We start from the raw sequence: 20,484 nt of genomic DNA, 5'->3' as shown, positions 1-20,484 counted from the left end.
GTTTTCAATGACAGATGACATAAATAAAATATGATAACTATTAAGTAAATTTAATATACTATTCCTTCATATGAATTAATGTATTTTCACACGTAAACATATATAATATAAAATTAGATTGTAAATAAATTTTGAATATACGTTCTTGGCGCTTGCGTACTAGCGTGAGATTTTCTCTCGTCACAAGAAGTAGTAATTTTGGTACGAAAGACGACCAGCCTGGAGGGTTAATAGCTGACCCATGATGTTGAAAACCGTGGAACAAAGAAGAAAATTCTCTCGTAGTCTCTGGTTTAAAAACTGGAGAATTGAGATTTCCAACTTGCTTTCTTTTCATCTCACTGGTGGATAAAAAAGGGGATTCCCAATGTGAGTGCCTTCTCTATCACAGTTAGAGTTGCCACCTCCAAGTTCTGGAATATCGGGAGATAAACCAGAAAGTCGGGATATGCTGCTCATAATTGTCGAATTCACCTGAATTTGAGAAAATATCTTTTTTTTTTACTGAATTCGGGAGGCTTTACGTTGATATCGGGAGTCGGGAGAGACCACACGATTTCGGAAGTCTCCCGATTAAATCTGATCGGGTGGAAACTCTAATTACATTCTACTGTCTAGAAATCGTTTATCATTCATCGTCAGATTAAATTTTGTATTCCATTGGAGGGGAGTGTAATTGTAAAAACTGCCCACCACTTGGATCCACCACTGTTTCTTGGAAACAATCCAATCCAAAAAATAATATGATGAAAATGAGGATTCCAATCGATTTAGTAAACTTAACGATTAATTTCGAATTGAACAAAAGAAATATTGAACTAGTTCTTTGGTGTTCTAAAGTTCACTACCCCCCTCCCACTCTATTAAACGGTGGGAGGTAAAAGCGTTGTTGTATTTATTATACTAATCGTTGAATTTGGTTGACAATATGACATAACTTTACCATGTGAACAGGTATCAACTTGATCAAAGTCTAATATTAAAAATAGTACACCTAATATTGCAACGGTTGATCCAAAAATTAATAAACCTAATGCTGGTAATTTTCTTCTGGATAATATAAAACCTTCTTCTAATTTTAAATATGTCATTGCTGGTAATACGTATGCTAATGGAACCGCTGCCAACACACCCTGTAAAAATTAACAAAACAAATTATTATAAAAATGGATGATGGCAGATTGGGATTAGGGATGGCGATTCTTTCTGAAAAAGATCGAATTTTAAATCGATTTGAATCAAATTCACAAAAATCAATTTCTTAAAAATCGATTTTCTCTATCTCTACTTCCATATTTGACCAGTAGTTGTATATCCCCATGACCCCGGCACCCCTAATTAGTGCAATTTATTATTTTATAATTAAAATAATTGCGCATGGATACCGCATTCCAAAATCCTTTGCAAAATTATTGCACGCCTATTCGTTGTCAATAATTTTTTGAGCTCGATTTTCTTTTCGTAATTCATATATTTTCGAGATAATTCTATCAAAATTATCGAAGTAATCAATAAAAATAAATTGTTGTGAATACTCGTCGGACTGAAACTGGCCCTTGACACTTTTCAGTCATCAGCAAACGTTCTTGATTATCGAATTCCCCAATGTTCGCAATTATAGATTTCTTCGATAATATTGCTTGATTTTTCTATGGCGAAAAATCGATTCACCGGATCGGTTCAGTGTCATAGATCGATTTAAAAAATAATTTTTTTTAGCAGAAAAAACCACTTACGTTTAGTTCCAAAACAACTCCCAAACAATCCGTAGTCATGCTAATCGTATATGTTACCGCAATTATAATTAACGTGACCGCATAATGACGATTTACGGATATTGGAATATTTGGATCATTTTGGAAAAATGTGTGCTCAATTACTTCACGTGTTACGAAACATTCAATTGGATAAGTCAATAAAATTGTACCTAAAATAATTTAAAACGATTATTATTTTTATTTTTGACCACCCATCCCCTTTTGTTGGGGATAGGTACCTTTTTTTAGGGTGTCCACAGCTTTCAATCAAAGATTTTTCAAGATTTGGTGATATTATACCGAAAAAACTAAAAATGAATTTCAGAATTCCAAAATTTTCCGGAGTTTTACATAATTCTCCAAGATTGTGATAGACTGTCCGATGACTATCGATATTTTCTCATACAAATTTTGGACCTTCCTTGATTTTCCAGAATGTGGACACCTTTTTATTACTTACCGCTGAATAAAATTCGACTAAAATTCATTAAATCATCATCCCAACAATAATTTTCTAACAAATCACCTAAAAAATTTAAATTTTCTTTAGAAAAATACTTTTTTATCGTGAATTATTAATCCCGAATCCAGTAGGTTCTAAAGGAAAATTTGTCAGTATAATTTTCTTCGAAAAAGTTAAATAAATAGTCTAGAAGAAAATTTCTACTCGTAATCTTGAACAGGTTTCGATCACTTAAAACAGGAGTAAAAAATTCTACGTGAATTTTCCCACAGAACCAGACTTAGATCGAGGACTATAAAAGGATGTTAATAAAATAGTAAGTTTAAAAAATAAAAACAAATTTTTGGGGTTATGGGAGACGGTAAGTGGGGGGGGGGGGTGTTGACAGTAACGGATTTAAGAAAACAGACAAAGAGGGTAGAGTCCGTTGACGTCATAGTGATTATTTCTCTAAGAATCATCTTTCTTCGAAGAAAAATAAAAACCCGATTATCTTTTGACAATTTTGCTTTCATTTTTCTTCGGAGGGGGTGGCTAATCTGCTCCTTTTTCAATTGCTCTTTTTCGATCGCTTAAATCCGTCATTGTCGAGGGTATTGGATGATTGGGTTTTGGGTACAAGGCTAAATATAGTCACATTATACATTGCACACTGGGCGGATAATTTTTGGTGAAGCGAACGTATAATGCGCAGGATAACAAGTTAAATATAGCTGAAAGTTAGAAAAAATTTGGTGTAGCGAAATACATAAAATGATCGATAAAGATTTGTGCAGCTTCGTTAAAGGGTAATATAGACGTCACTGAGTTACATGAGTTCTCACACTTACGTGTCGAGCAATTTGTTTAACTTGTGTGCATTAGTTTTTTCAAATTTCCATATTTTCCATTCTCTAATAATCGCCTTCCACACTTTTACAATAAGGAATTATATTTGTTAAATTTATTTTACTTTACGCTTACGTCCTTCTCATCTATCAAATCTGAATTTTATTTTACCCGACTGCAACTCTAGGGTGATAAGAAATCGAAAATTTAATTCATTTGAAGGCCGATATTTTCTAAGTAATTGTCTGAAATCGATCTTTGTATAGAATGTTGGACGAAACTACGCAATCAATCATAAAATGAACCCGATTTTCGTATTTTTTGGGCCAAAATTTAATCAAACCCAGTTTAAAAGGCAAAATTGACACAAAATATTCAAAAATCGAATTCATTTGACGATTGGGTGAGTAATTTTTGAGAACACACACACACAAAATTATATAGTGTGCTGTGTCCGTCAGGTTATTGTCAGTTTCAAACAATAGATGCTTATAAATAAATAGAAATGAATAGGAAAAATTCGAAGACGTATAATGTATGTACGTTGGCTGAGTTGTCATTCTGTATCGGTAGGTAACCACTCAAATGTGTACTGTGTCCGTCAGGTTATTGTCAGTTTTAAAAAATAGATGCTTTGTCTACAGCACCCAAGTGTAACAGTTATACACATGTTATACACAATAGATTGCACATCAAAACCTTAACGAGATCATTTGATTACCGCTTATATGAAAATCGAACTCAAAAATTTTCCCGTAATGTAATACTTTTAATTTCTGTTTGAAAAAATCACAAACTTTCCACAATTTTTCCCGATTCACAAAAATTACTAATTTTGTCGATCAATAAACTGGCTTTTTACGTTTTGCATGTTTTTGCAGTCGGGTTCCTACTTGATTCGAAGATGGTGGGACATGAGCGTCTTTTTGATTCCATAACAGATTTATTTTTTCAATAGAGTTAAATTTTATTAAAAAAAAACTCATATTTTTTTGCTTACCTTGAGAATATGCTGTGAAAGTTGCATAACCAGCAACACCAAATAAACAGGCAACCAAAAAACTGGTAATAATACTGGCATGTGTTACTTTATCCCATTTTTCTTGGCTTGCGTTCTCAATTGAGGTGTAAATTAAGAATGTATTGTGATGACACATAAAAGCTATAAAAAAAAATTTAATTATTAATATTTATGGAACGGCTTTTTCTCAGTGAATAAAATAAATTATTACCGAATGCCATTATTCCAATCGATGGAATAATATCCCAATTTGCAAATCGCCATGCATTTTCATGTGTTGGTCTTAACAGATAAAAAAGAAATGTAGCAAAAAATTCAATGAGATAAATTTCATGGAACTTTCTCATTTAAAATTTTCAAAAAAAAAAAAAAACAATTTCTTTTTACATAAAGAAAGAAATACTTTCAAAAAATTTGATGAAGACATTCGAAGTAGAAAAAGTGTCATAGCCACATACATGAATCGATTTCTACAAAAAGCGGTGCTTTGTAAAAAAACTTTAAACGTGTTTTTCTTGAAACTATGTTCTTTCAAGCTGGTACGTCTACGCTATCGATCTTTAAAAATCAAAAGGTTTTTGATTCGTTTTAATAAAAACTAGACAGTAAATCTTTAAAAAGTTAGAAAAAGCTCTTTTAAATTCTTAAAAAATGAGTTTTTTCGCAATTCTAAATGAGAAAGCCTCCTTGAAAGTTTGTTCTATTTATAATTCTAAAGGTATAGCTAATATTGGCGAGCAAAGGGATCGATACAAAGTTATTGTCTCTAATTCGGATAAAACTTGGTACATAGTGTAATATTGGCCCAAAAATTACAAAAGTCTGGTTTATTTTGCGATTGGGCGAGTAGGTTTCCAGATACAGTATAAAATCGATACGCAAGATCGTATTTCTCAGAAACTGAAATACCATGCTGGCAATACTTAGACGCGATTTTAAGGTTAACTTATTAATCAAATACATGCTTTGTAGTCAAATAATGTGATTTTTTTTAGCTTTATAATACCACGCAACTACAAAAATATATAATATATTGTGTGCAAGTGATGCTTATAAATTTGTTAATATAGATATCTTTCTTCAATCATTAATAAACTAACTATAGTCGTCTTTGTTCATCAAATGATGGATCTTCGATGAACTCATAATTAAATTAAAATTTTGTTTTGATATCATCGACAACTTCATAATTTTGATGGTATTTTTATAAACTACAAGATTGTTTAAATATTTTAGATAATTTTTTATCCCACTTTCTAGATTTATCTAATTGAAAAGGATAACCTATATGATTCATTATTTTTTCAGCCAACTTTGAACGATAAAAAAATTAATAAAAAGCCCGATGACCTAAGAATTTTTTGTGATTTTTGGAAACTTTGTTAATCAAAAAATGTATTTATAAAGTTTTATTGGAATCCCTAGTTTTATCCAATCCTTGTACATCTCCTTAAGAGTAAAAATAGAACAAACTTGTAATGAGAAAAAAAACTTGGATAACATACACAATTTCGCTCATACTACCCATACGTATAAAAATCGCTAACAATATGAAGGCAACACATAGCAAACTTAAAAATGATATTCTTGCTAATTTTGCAATATCACGATACAAACATAATGGAACTGTTATAAACAGTGTTGCAATAAATACAATAAATGCTCGTTTTGCAAATAACGAATCGGGGCCACTGTCGAACACACGAACTAATACTTTTGTAATTGTATCACCTACAACCACGTTATATGAAACCATAGCTGCAAAAAAAGAGAGACAAGTATTAGGGACGAAAGATATTCTGTGAAATTTACAAAATTTAAAAAACCCCCAAAAATTTATTTTTTGTAAACCCGATTTTTGGAAACAAGTTGGTTTGACCGTGTAAGGTCTACGATGCCACTGAGAAACACACGGACGTACAGATAAAAACTTTAAACTTATAACACTCCTTCTTAAATCAATATCAAAGTGATGGTCAAGGACATCAGATGAGATGAAAAGGATACTTAGAGATCTATCATTTTTTTGGGATAAATTTTTGGAAATATTTTAATTAAAATTGAAATATTTGAGTTGAGTTTGTTCTTTTGAATTATTGTTTTGAATTACCTAATTATTTTATCATTTCACTTTTCGAAATGAATTGAGCCAGATTTATTTGAACATTTTTTTCAATAGTAATTATTTATAGGTTAAACTTATCTGTCATGCCTTTTCCAAACTGAATCAATTTTGAAGATCATCGCCAATTTTATAGTTTTTTTTCGGGTACAAAACTCTAAGCTCCGACATGAAAGTCTACGTTAGGTTAGGTTAGAGTGGCTGTCCTGGGTTGGGACACACTTAGACCATAGGGTCCGTTGTGATACCGTTAATGGGTTGGCCCATCCCCGGCCACTACTCCATGCACCACTTGGAGGAGGGCTTTGACGTCGACTGACTTAGGTCGGAGAGGTCGTCAAAGAGAGGCTAGCTCAAGTAAGTCCATCTCCTCATAACAAGAGGTGGGCAGTGACAGAGAAGATGAGGCATTGTCTCCTCCTCGTCATCACTGTGACAGCTCCTGCATGAAAGTCTAAGCTCGCCAAAAAAAAATTAAAATCGGTTCATTCGTTTATTTTTGGGATCATACTTTGCAATATCGTAATTTTGGAATGAACGAGCAGTTCTTAAAAGATTAAAGAGTATAAAATTGAAATCTTACCGATTAATGGATACATAAATTGTAAAATTCCCAAAAGAAAGTAACCGGTACGTCCGAATGCGGATTCCATAATACCTTGATATGAATATTGTCCACATAAATGGCCAGATCGTACCATTAATATCAACGAATAATCGGTAACGTATGCAACAAATGTTAATAAAATAATTCCTAATCCAAATCCTGCTTCATGTAAGGCATACGGTATACCTAAAAAAAATCCAAAAAAATTAATTATAATCGAAATATTCCTTGGCTAAAAATATGGTTCCGTTTGGAGGAAAACGTGAAATTATTCATAATTTTTTCATAACAGTTGATTGATTTTGTCCAAATTGGGAAGAAAATTTACTTCATTGGACAATTGCATAAGTAGTTTCTAAGATAATTCTAGAAATCGGCGTGATTTAACGGGTAAATCGATCCGCGTTATCGTTTTTTTCAGAAACTGTGCGTCCAATCGTTAAATGAACACGATTTTTGAATTCTATGGGTCAAATTTACCTTATAAACTGAGTTTTATCAAATTCCGAACCAAAAAATTTTTCACGATTTTTTCGAAGGGGTACCCCTTAAGAAAATTGAAAAAAATCGAAACAAAATTATTGTCTCCGATTCGGATAAAACTTGGTACATAGGGTAATTTTGACCCAAAAATTACAAAAATCGTGTTTATTTTACGATTGGGCGAATAGGTTACCAGATAAAGTAAAAAATCGATCCGCGATATCGTTTTTCTCAGAAACTGTTCGCCCAATCGTTAAATGAACATGATTTTTGAATTTTTTGGGTCAAATTTACCTTATAAACTGAGTTTTATCAAATTCCGAACCAAAAAATTTTTCACGATTTTTTCGATTTTTTCTAAGGGGTACCCCTTAATAAAATTGCAAAAAATCGAAAAAAAATTATTATCTCCGATTCGGATAAAACTTGGTACATAGGGTAATTTTGACCCAAAAATTACAAAAATCGTGTTTATTTTACGATTGGGCGAATAGGTTTCCAGATAAATTAAAAAATCGATCCGCAATATCGTTTTTCTCAGAAACTGTTCGTCCAATCGTTAAATGGACATGATTTTTGAATTTTTTGGGTCAAATTTACCTTATAAACTGAGTTTTATCAAATTCCGAAACAAAAACTTTATCACGATTTTTTCGATTTTTTCTAAGGGGTACCCCTTAAGAAAATTGAAAAAAATCGAAACAAAATTATTGTCTCCGATTCGGATAAAACTTGGTACATAGGGTAATTTTGACCCAAAAATTACAAAAATCGTGTTTATTTTACGATTGGGCGAATAGGTTAACAGATAAAGTAAAAAATCGATCCGCGATATCGTTTTTCTCAGAAACTGTTCGCCCAATCGTTAAATGAACATGATTTTTGAATTTTTTGGGTCAAATTTACCTTAAAAACTGAGTTTTATCAAATTCCGAAACAAAAACTTTTTCACGATTTTTTCGATTTTTTCTAAGGGGTACCCCTTAAGAAAATTGCAAAAAATCGAAACAAAATTATTATCTCCGATTCGGATAAAACTTGGTACATAAGGTAATTTTGACCCAAAAATTACAGAAATAGGGTTTATTTCACGATTGGGCAAGTAGTTTTCCAGAAACACTAAAAGTCTTCATTTATAAAATCCGTTTCAACGACACCTTACAATACTACCAACAACAATAAAAATTTTCGTCCCATATCATATAGTTTGATAAATAAAAGTCGAGGAAAAAGTTTGGGGGAAAAGTTATCCCTTAATTCTTTTCGAACAGAAGTATAAGAATTTACATATATAGTACATATAATTCACACATGCGAACATTAATAGCAACGTATTTAGGATCCTTCGTCCATGACAAAATTTGGAAGGTAATTTTCGAGGTACTGATCCATAAAAAAATTCCTCACACATTCCCTTTTTATGTACCCATATTTCATGCTTTATAATTTGGATTCATATTTCTAGTGAGAACCCATAAAATTTAATTATCACGTCGAAATTCCTGGACATTGGATACAATGTACCCAAATTTCATGCTTTACAACTTGGATCCATATTTCTAGCGAAAAAGTATAAAAGTTTTTTAAACATACCAATAACACCGCTTCCAATAATCGAATTAATAAAATTAAAACTCGCCATTGGTAACGTATTCAACTTTTCATCGGATTCCTATAAAATAAAACGTGGGAGTAAGAAAAACGGGAATAATCGAACAGGATATTTATGTAAACGTACCCCTATTAATTGCTTCATATCGTCAAAAGCATGTTCATTTGATTCAATACTACTAGCCTGAAACATAACAGTTAAGTTATAACAATTGCCTATACGAAAACAAGTTTTATATAAATATTCAAATTACCTGATCTTCTGAATACATTTGTCTACCTTCCATAATGTAACTTCGCTCAGTTTTACGTTCCGTTGGTGAATACGCTGCCATTTTTTTCGTTTTTTTAACGATAAATTTTTGTTTAGCAATATATTACGATTAATTGTTATAAACAATTATTTTTCATTTGATTTATATTCATATTTAATGTCTCCCAAAAAACAAAAAAAAGGTACAAAGTGATGATCGGATGGGTTGTTCTCAGTTATACATGATGTGAACTGGTTCTAAATCACATTTCAGATATAACTGAATACTGAATATCTGAATATACTTCTAATGTCTGTGCTAGTCAATTTAGTGTGGGTTCCACACAACCTCCGTATAAGTACATTCGTTCCCACTCATAAAATATATAATACATAAAATATTACTTTGATATTTTAAGGATGTACGGGCGACAGGGTAATTTTCGATAAAAAGCTTGACTTTTTTTATATGAAGTTGGAATAAGCCTAAATCAATTCTGAAAATTTTAGTGGGGGTGTTGCCTGATTATTTAAATAAAAAATATGACTTCAAAAGTAGGCGGTAGATTGATGATATGTTTTCATATAGATTTCCCCAAAACTAGTCGGTGGAAATTAAGAAAAAACTATTTTTATTAAGGTCATTGTAAGCCTACAGTTTTGTAAAAAAGTTTTGGTTTATTGCACGGTACATACATATAAACCAAATACCTGTTTTGAAGTCAAGTAATGAGTTATTTTTAGCTTTACAATACCACGCAACTACAAAAATATTTAATATATTGTGTGCAAGTGATGCTTATAAATTTAATAATATCGATATCGCTCTTCAATCATCAATAAACTAACTATAGTCGTCTCTGTTCATCAAATAATGAATTCATAATTAAATTTAGTTTTGATATCATCGACAACCTTATATTTTGATGGTATTATTATAAACTACAAGATTGTCTAAATATTTTAGATAGTTTTTTATCACACTCTCTAGATTTTTCGATATAGAAATATCCAATTGAAAAGGATAACCTATATGATTCATCATTTTTTCAGCCAACTTTGAACGATAAAAAAAGTAATAAAAAGCCCGCTGACCTAGGAATTTTTTTGTGATTTTTGTAACCTTTCTTAATCAAAAAATGTATTTATAAAGTTTTATTGAAATCCCTAGTATTATTCAATCCTTGCTTATCTCTTTAAAAAAGAAAAAAAATTTAAAAAGTATATAAATGTTGAATTCCAAAGCTCTTATGTTTATGTGTGAAAAAATAATTCAAATCTTTTAGTTTGGGGGCAATCTGGAAGCACAGAATTTTCGGGTTGAAAACATGAACATGTATATAGAGGTGGATAACTGGAATACACAATGTGTTTGTGCTAGTAACCACATTATGTATATGTTCAACCAGGAATCATCTTGTCTCTTTGTCTGTCACCTTTATCATGTGAGATCTCACTTTATTCAAAAAGATTATGACGTCAGATAGATATCATTGATTTGTGTGATTACCTAGAATTTGAAAACAAAAAAATTGTTGTTTTTATTGTAGTAGGTGGAAAGGACAAATTTGCCAAATTGCCTTTTTTTTACTTCTTGTTTCTTATCGGTTCAGGTAGATAAGGAATTTTTTTTGAAAGGTTAAATTTTAATTAAAGTATTACGAGCGCCAAGGAAATTTAAACTTGTGGTTGACATTATTTGTACCTTATTTTTAACTTTGATGAACTTTATGAACGTAGACGAAAAATAAGAATACAATTTTTTGATATGTCTTTACCTTGGTTTTCGAGGAATTTTGTGTTCGCGTTTGAATAAAACCTTTGCACTGAAGTAATGAAGGGTTGAAAACATACAAAGTATAATTAAAATCTCTCACAACTTTATTTTCTCCTGCAAAAAGTAATCGAGTTGAAATTATGTAATATATATTGCCTATATTTTTTATCTAACTATATGTTAGGTTGAGTTACATTGGGATGGGTTTAGAAATTTTAGTCGGCTGTAAAGAAGTGGTATTTTAATAAATTCTCAAGGACTTTGGCCGGACTGCCAAAAAGAAATAAAAATAATAATACCTATTAAAAATATTTTGTAAAATTTATACTGGAACACCCGGTAACAAAACTAGGAAGCAGAAGAATAGCGAGAAATATTCGTAGAATATGTATATTTATTCTTGGAATTCTTTTTAACAAATAGCAAAAAAAAAAAAAAGCGTTGCTTGCTTTTTATGAAATACTTTTGTGTAAAGTGTGTTCTGCTTCTGTGCTTGCGTAGGATATGTGAAGTAATTTATGATCGTATGTGTTTTATATGACATGGCTAATATATCAAACTAGTTCGACCCGTGCGGAATTTCGCTCCCGTAGTTACCGTAACCTGTGGCTACCTTGTACGCGTGGCTAAAAACAACAAACAACAAATTTCGTAGAAAAGTGGTGATAAAACTCAAAAGTTTTTAAATTGGTATTAGAAGAACATGTCTAGAGTATTAGGAGAACATTTGTAAAAACTAGCATGTTTGCCAAATAAACTCATTATTTAAATTTATGACATTTTTTTGTTCAAATTTTTTCTTAAGCGGTACATTTTTAGACCGTGAGTATATTTCTCGTCAAACCTAGACATAATAAGTTTGAAAATGGAGGGGTGAATCATGGAATTTGATAAAGGAGTAAGGAAGATACGGTTAGGACAGAAAAAAACTTGTTTGAGTAAAATAATATATAAGATATACAGATTACATCGTGATTATTGAAAGATCAACCATTTATCCTAAAAAATATCTACTTGATTAGATGCGTGATGGGTGGAGTACAAAATGTCCCAAAACAAAACGTCCAAAAATTTAATCTAAATCTAAATTATCCAAAAACATTTGAAGGATACAGGGAAGTACATGCTAAGCCACATTTTTGTTTTTTTTTTTTAAATTAAAAACTAACAGAAATTCGATCGATTCGTTGGGCAATTCCAACTTTAAAAACAAAGACTACTGAGTTATAGCTTTTATTTACCTCGTTCTCACTTATACTTCCTTTTGTTCTTAATTTTTTGGTGCAGAACCCCAATTTGAAAATATAATAATAAAATACAGCTTATGTAAGTCGCTGATAATGTATAGCTTTATTTTGGTGAAAGAAGTTTTAAAATCGGTCCAGTAATTTTTCAGTTTTTTCATTGCAAATAAACAAAAAATCAAATCTTTTCTCTTTATAATATTAGTGTAGATGACAATTTATACGTGCAAAAGTAGTAGAGTGCCTTCAGACAAAGACACGAACTATTCTTGCCTAAATGTTTATATGTGAGCACTCATAGTCATATACGTGTGTGCCTTCGTATAAATAGAATAAAATGCGGTTACAACGATGTTTAAAACTTTTCTTCGACCGCAAAAACACGATCAATCTGAAAAACTCTTAGAAACTTCCTTTAAGTATCACACCTTTGGGAAATAATTCGTATATTCACACCACCATATTTTCACTTCTATTATTTGAATTCTTATCTTTAAACATCAGCCAATCTTTGTATATTTGTGGTTATAAATACCTACATCATTATTTACTCACCATGACGATGAACCAAAATCAAGATGCAGTATTTTTGATTATATAGTAGCTTTTAAAAATTTGTGCCTTGCCCTGTCTAAAATCTCTGTGCACGCCACTGTATTTTCAAATAATTTTTATCTTATTGTATATTTTTCATTTTCTTGGAGTTTTTTTTTTTAATAGCGAATCGACTACACTGAATATTTTAAAAATAGACAGAAGAAAAAAGCACAAAATGATCTTACAAAATTGAACATAATATGTATATAATCAATCATTCAAACCAGCAAAAAAGTCAAAGCAAATTTGAGTAAAAAAGTAAGCACTATATTTATAATATACGAAGATTCGATAGGGAAATAGTTCCAACCGGGAGTCCCACGACATCTCTCGTTTTTATACCATGTTTATGAAATATACCAAGGTTTACGTTTAGTCCCAAGTTTATAACGCTTAAAAATAATGATGCTATGAAGAAAATTTTATAGGTGTTCATAGAATCACCTAATTAGTCCATTTTTGACTGCCTGTCTGTCGTTTGTCGTCTGTCGTTTATCGTCTATCGTCTATCGTCTATCGTCTATCGTCTATCGTCTATCGTCTATCGTCTGTCGTCTGTCGTCTGTCGTCTGTCGTCTATCGTCTGTCGTCTGTCGTCTGTCGTCTGTCGTCTGTCGTCTGTCGTCTGTCGTCTGTCGTCTGTCGTCTGTCGTCTGTCGTCTGTCGTCTGTCGTCTGTCGTCTGTCGTCTGTCGTCTGTCGTCTGTCGTCTGTCGTCTGTCGTCTGTCGTCTGTCGTCTGTCGTCTGTCGTCTGTCGTCTGTCGTCTGTCGTCTGTCGTCTATCGCCTGTCGTCTGTCGTCTGTCTTATGTCGTCTGTCGTCTATGGTCTATCGTCTGTTGTCTGTCGTCTGTCCGTCTGTCCGTCTATCCGTCTGTCATCACGATAACTCAAAAACGAAAAGAGATATCAAGCTGAAACACCGTACTAAGGACATACAAAATGAGGTCGAGTTCGAAAATGACCAACATAAGTCAAGGTCAACCCAACCCAACCCAACCCAACCTAACCCAACCCAAGAATCTTGTAAACTGTTAGAGATATAACAAAAGTTTAAGTGTAAAAAATATTCCTTACAAAAAAATAACCAACTTTTGTTTGAAACATTTTTCGTAAACATCAATGTTTAGCCGTGAGGGCGCAAATTAAGCGTAAATTTTATAGTATGTATTATATTAGTTAGGTATGTGTGACATGTATGTATGTGTGTAATGTGATAGAGTAATCAAAACTGTCTATTCATGGTATTTCAACAATTAACTCAGTCAATTGTTTTTTTCACTTGATTTAATTTTTATTTTGGAAAACAAACGATGTTTTTTTGGTTTTATTATTGTCTTTTATTTATTATACATATATATATATTTTTTTTTACACAAATAATTTTTTTTATCACTCGAGACAGAAATTTATCCGCCGAATGTGAAATCCATATTGTTTAATAATAAATTTTTTTTTTGTCTTTTTTTATCTCACATAATAATCAATAGTTTATCTTTGTTTTTTTTTGTTTTTTTTTTGGGTTTTATTTATATTTTTTGTTAACACTTAATAGTTATAATAATTGAATAAAAATATTTTTCTCTCACTCTTAATAGTATGAGTGAGATAGATATAATAGAAGAAAGTAAAGGATTTGTTTTGGTTCGCTGATGTGTTAGACAGAGAGAATAAGGGACAGAGGAGAGATATAGAAATATGGATTTTCATACTCATGTCGACGGGTAAAATTAATTTCGAGTACTGTAAATTAGTACCGTTTTTAAGTGTCGTGTGGGAGGAGGACGAAGAGCGCGAAGGTTCTCAGGAAAACTGCTGTTTGGGCAAATTATTTTAGGCAGTTCCAAATTCAGTTTAAAAATGTTTAATAATTCTCGGCCCTAGTCTTGTGCCGAGAAACAAAAAAGCCATTTTTAAACAAATATTTTTAAATACTTTCCACCTATCGCTTATCCACCAGGATATGCTGTAAGGGGCGCTAGGGGGGAGGGAATCCAAATATGAAAAATTCTACCATGCGATTGAGATTGTTATTTGAGAAGTGTAGAAGAATAAAAAAACACAGGTTGCCAGAGAAAAACTGCGTGCCGTTAGGAAAAAAGGATGGAAAAATATAGATCGAGCGAATTTGGTGATTACATATTATTAATTGAGACAAAAAACACATTTAGCTTAGCCTATATTTCTCTGCAGTTTCTCCGCTAACGAATTTTAGACTGGCAACAAGGATTTAACTTTTACACCCCCAAGCAAGAATCTAAAACAAATCTTGTTGCATCTTTCATACGTGGATCCACCTAGTGTCTCCTTCCTACTGTATTTTAAAAAAATTTGGAAGTTTGACCTTCAATTTGCTTTGTTTTTCGTAACAACTACGCATCTAGGTCCTACACTCTCAATTTAGTTCTGGCGCCAGAGGGGTTCTAGTGGCCGGTTTAGATTCATCGAATTCACCCAGTATTTTTTTATGTATTTTCGCCTCTTGAATCCTCATCCAAGGGTGGAACGTCGGTATTCTCCACAAAAAAAAAAATAAATGTTTGAGAAAATTCAATTTATTTGGATAAAAAAAAATCCCGCAGATTCATGGACTTATTTAAAACTCTCTTGTAAAAAATTCTCTTGTAAAAATTTTCCAAAACCTTTAATTGTCGCAGAAAAAATACACAAAGATGGAAATTCGATTTTTTCGAGCCTACAAGCGAAAACTAAAGGTTTGAGAAAAGTTTTATAAGATATATTTTTTGCTTTAAATAAGCCAAGAAATTTTTGGAAGTTTTAATTCATTCAAACAATTCGATTTTCTTCAATGCCCGAAAAAAGTTTATTGTGTGAGTTTTCGAGGTTCCATTCTCGAAGTTCGGATTCAGGAGGTAAAAATGTATTTAAAATGTGAGTGAATTCAGTGACGTAAATCGACCACGAGAACCCGACTGGCGCCGAACTAACTACAGCGAAGCAAAACATCTCTTCCAGACAACTTTGTTTCTGCATTTTTCAATAAAATATATATTTTTTTAAATAAAATAATCTAATATAAATAATTAATACATTTTTTCAGATTTGTGTTTAAATTTTTGTTCTGTTTTTGTTTTTTTTTTTGGTAATAAAATTTCGTAATTAAATCTAAATATTACGTCGGCTCATGATGTACGGCGAAAATGATAATCGACGTTTTGCAGTCTCCAAAACATTCTCAATGCAAACAGCATTATGTGGGCACATATCTGATGTGAAAATTGGTCGAGTGTGCACATCACGTAATGTATTCAACGCGTAATTTGCACGACGTCGACATTGTGTTTCACCAGCGCATGCGTGTTCACTTTCTGCTGCATACATGTAATAGCATCCTAAATCGGAATTCTCGATTACATTCTGTTGGCTATCGTTCGATTCATCAATACCCTGGACCGATTTAAAATATAAATTAGTTTAGGAATGATTTGTACTATTGGCGTATTCAGAAGGGCAGAGCTGTTATTATTGAATCCTCTTAAGATAAAATCAGAGGCATTTCTTATATCCCCGTCTAAATACGCCAAAGCTTTGTGGATTTTTTTTTTATGAAACTTACACATAATGTACATAATTGATGTAGCATACAAAGTGGTTGAACTAATTGCTCCCCAGCTTTTGTTGCCAAATGGCTGCATTGTCTTTGGATTACTTCTAAAATATCACAATCTTCGATATGTTCATCTGAAATGGATAAAAAAAGGATTTAGCGCTTTGAAGGAACGCAGTTTTCTAACCGTATTTTGTCTGCGTATCTTAAACTGGTTCAGTTTTTGTTGTAATGTAGTATCTATACAGTTTGACAACTATCCCGTTAGCCATTTATAATATATGAAGTAAGAAGAGTATAAAAAATATATGAAGTAAGACGTTCTTATGCATAAAACAAAGAAAACGACACAACAGTGTTATATAGCAATCACATAACAAGGCAATTTTCGTGTGTCTATTGACAGCGACCATACTACAAAAGAGACAGTGCCTTGAATAAAGCATGATCGCTGTCAATAGACACACCAAACTGTCGGAAGATATATCCGGAACGATTTAACTGGACTTCCCGCTGGAAAGTTCCCGCGCCATGCATACGTTTAGTAATTAAACATTCGGAAATTTTACAGGGTGGGTAGAACTGAAACCCACGCCTTCACACACGGCGGACATCTCAATGGACAATTCCTCAATTCTTTTATTTCCGTATTCCGCTAAGGACAAGATTCACTGAGGACAATTAAAATTTCGAAATAGTATTTTTAATTTTACTGGGTGAATTGAACTGAAAAACTCATAAATGGGGCGAATTATTTACGAACCGGTGCTTAGTTTAGATTTGGGTTTATTTTAACAAAATTTTAGAAACCTGATTGTTGGTTCATGATATTGTTATCCTTATTCTGATTTGAATGTAACAATACATCCTTTTTATTCGGTATTCGATTCACATGCTCGTTACTGGTTGACGAAGCCGATGTAGTTGTACTATCGTTCTCATGATTCTCAGAATTCGAATCAGAATCATCCGTCTCCAACAATTCAAAATCACCATTCAATTGATTCGCTTTCAATTGCTGACGTTGTTCAGCAATACTTTTCTTAAATTCACCCAAAGCACGTCGCATTTTCTCCAAACTATAAACAGCAGCTAAACGTGACATCACTTTATCCTTAACTTCTTGAATTTCCTTCGAATCAATATCAGCACCTTCATGTGCTCCTGTATACTTTAACGCTTCATCGATAATCATATCTTCGATATTACGTAATTTATCCTTAATGACATCTAATTTTGTATCATCACGACGTTGTTTTTGCTCATGTGTTGTTTCATCGTTAATATGATTAATTTGTTTCAGAGTATTTTTATATTGTTCGATAATCCATTCATTTTGTGGTGTGGATTTCTTCTTACGCTTATCGATACCGAAATAATTAGACCAATCGATTGACTTCTTTTTAATATTTAAATTATCAGATTTTGTTTTTGTCTGATTCTTTTTGTTATTATTTGAGATGGTTACTTTTTTGGGTGTTTTAGTTTTTTTGGATTCATCAACTGGTTGAATGGTACTGCTACTGCTTCCCCCACCAAAAATATTACTTAAATCACGTTCAACTTTTGGATCAGTTTTTTTCGGTATGTTTGATGAACGTTTTGCGACTGGAAAACGTTTTTTCATTACAATATTATCAGAATGAATATTGTAGGGAATTCGAAGGTGACCATTTCGTTTGCTTGGGGTCGCATCTTCGTATTGTTGTACTCGATGATGTTGTCGCTGCGCCAGATATCGTTGCCAGTATTCTTGTAGTAAATTCATGTAGTCTAATTCATTTTCTAAGTTGTCGTTATTTTGGATTGGTACTTCGGTATGTATTTCATTATATTTTGGATAAATGATTTCTCCATCGTTTGTGCGCTCACGAAACACTGAATGTTTACGTTTCGATGGTTTTGGTGTCTGCTCCATATCATCGGCTGTGGGTGATGAATTATCATTGTAGAATACTTCATATGGAAGTGTGATTTCATCATCTGTAAATCAAATTTTCATGTCACTTGTCAGCAAATCTACAAATTTATTTGTAATATGCATCGGTTTATAAAATACGTCACACAAACAGGCGTGATGAAAATTTATAAGGAGATTTTTATTATTGAAGGATTAATTTTCAGTTAGAATTTTCCAAGAATCGATTTTTCGAAATATACATATATTTAAGTATATTTTCTGAAAATTTCAAGTTGATCCGATAAATATTCACGAAGATAATCGCGTCAAAAAAAAAAAAAATTATCTGAGTGTAAACGTCTTTTGAAACTTTAAACGCGTTTTTCTCGAAATGCATTGGTATTTTCCCCAATTATTAAACGAAGGAATAAGATATATTTTAGATCACTTTGAAGTTTGAAATTTTATGAAAAGAAGGTTTTTTATTTTTTTTTTGGCATTCGCAACTGGATATCTTATTTTGAACCCTTTTGACGTGATCTTGTTTAGTATAAATATAAGAAGAGCTCCACGAAGCCAAAAAATTTTTCGCCAATTATTTAAGAATTTTTTTTTGCGACTATTGTTTTTCAATAATTCAAAATTTGCAGCTGAACTTTGCTCAGTAAAAATTTTATTATAAAGTTAAACTGCCTTAAATATACTTAGGATCAACTTTGGAGTAGGTATAGAGAAATAAAGAAAAACAAAACCTTTTCTGCTTGACATGAAATGAACAATAGTAACACTTTTAACATGTTTTGGTTTATTGCACGGTATATACACATAAACCAAATACATGCTTTGTAGTCAAATAATGTGTTATTTTTAGCTTTACAATACCATGCAACTACAAAAATATATAATATATTGTGTACAAGTGATGTTTATAAATTTGATAATATAGATATCGCTCTTCAATCATTAATAAACTAACTATAGTCGTCTCTGTTCATCAAATGATGGATCTTCGATGAACTCATAATTAAATAAAAATTTTGTTGTTAAATCATCGACAAACTTATATTTTGATGGTATTATTATAAACTACAAGATTGTCTAAATATTTTAGATAGTTTTTTATCACACTCTCTAGATTTTTTAATATAGAAATATCCAATTGAAAACGATAACCTATATGATTCATCATTTTTTCAGCCAACTTTGAACGATAAAAAATGTAATAAAAAGCCCGATGATCTAGTAATTATTTGTGATTTTTGTAAACTTTGTTAATAAAAAAATGTAATTATAAAGTTTTATTGAAATCCCTTAGTATTATTCAATCCTTGCGTATCTCTATAATATAATCTGGCAACCCCCCTTGATTTAGATTTAGCCCAAATTCATATAGAAAAAAAATTAAGCCTTTTATCCAACGTTGGGCTCGCACATCCATAAAAGTATAATAAAAAAAATTACCTGTCGCAGACGAAGAATCCATCATGTGTCGATATTGTTCAAAGTCAATTGGATCATTTCGTTGCTGTTCCTCGTCAGCATCCATATATGGAATTCCGCCATAATTATGCGCTTGTACAGCTTGTGGTTTCATCTTCAAGAAAACCGTTTCATCTGGTTGTGGATTATTCTCGATACTATTTTGACGGCGATAAATCATTTCTAATGCATCTTTTAACAATTCATTATTATTCTCTTGGGCATTTGCGCACGATTTCGTTGCTACAATTGCCAAAAATAACAGCGAAATCAATAACGATATCGGCCGTCTATGGGCCATCCTTATCAATGAAAAACAAATTCACCTTTTTTTACACAGAATAGACTCTATATATAAAAAAAAAAAAAAAAATCCATCAATTTTGAAACCGGTTTAATTATTAAAAAGAAAAGTGGTTATATTTATTTATTTTTCCAACAAACCTGTTTCGTTAATAAAAAATATTCACTTGTTTTGATAATAAATAATTTCAAATATTAAAATTTGTTTTTCGGAAAATTTCAATTTGATTGGAAAATTGTATCCCGTTCGAATGACTTTCCATAAATTAATGAGAGTACCACTGATTCAGATATCTTATCAACAAAATTCACAGATGGGTTTTGACCTGCGCAACTGAATCTGTTGTAACGTTAATCGATACGTAGGGAAAATTATATATACATAACGTTTATACATGAAGGGAAAAACATCATAATAGACTATGTCTATATGTACGTGCTGATATTTGTACCGGGGGGCCCACTTATTACA

At 31.8% G+C, this 20,484-nt stretch overlaps 2 protein-coding genes across 2 annotated transcripts; both read right to left on the bottom strand.

Moving 5' to 3' along the window:
• Positions 1-279: 279 nt before the first annotated feature.
• LOC123302756 (putative sodium-coupled neutral amino acid transporter 11) lies at positions 280-9,264 on the bottom strand. The gene is made up of 10 exons (XM_044885834.1): positions 9,147-9,264; positions 9,020-9,076; positions 8,875-8,953; positions 6,775-6,984; positions 5,575-5,827; positions 4,281-4,351; positions 4,049-4,210; positions 2,218-2,283; positions 1,737-1,927; positions 280-1,133 (listed from the first exon to the last, which is right to left on the bottom strand). The coding sequence occupies exons 1-10, from the start codon at positions 9,225-9,227 to the stop codon at positions 864-866; spliced, it is 1,440 nt and encodes a 479-aa protein (XP_044741769.1). The 5' UTR covers positions 9,228-9,264; the 3' UTR covers positions 280-863.
• A 6,583-nt stretch (positions 9,265-15,847) lies between these two features.
• On the bottom strand, positions 15,848-20,226 carry LOC123302743. The gene is made up of 5 exons (XM_044885817.1): positions 20,154-20,226; positions 19,692-20,057; positions 17,141-18,313; positions 16,340-16,464; positions 15,848-16,170 (listed from the first exon to the last, which is right to left on the bottom strand). Exons 2-5 carry the CDS (start codon positions 20,008-20,010, stop codon positions 15,889-15,891), a joined length of 1,899 nt encoding a protein of 632 aa, XP_044741752.1. The 5' UTR covers positions 20,011-20,057; positions 20,154-20,226; the 3' UTR covers positions 15,848-15,888.
• Positions 20,227-20,484: the final 258 nt, after the last annotated feature.

This window comes from Chrysoperla carnea, chromosome X, assembly GCF_905475395.1.
Source record: "Chrysoperla carnea chromosome X, inChrCarn1.1, whole genome shotgun sequence".
Lineage (NCBI taxonomy): Eukaryota > Metazoa > Arthropoda > Insecta > Neuroptera > Chrysopidae > Chrysoperla > Chrysoperla carnea.
The sequence above is the reverse complement of the archived record's forward strand: the minus strand, read 5'-3'. Positions and strand labels throughout refer to the sequence as shown.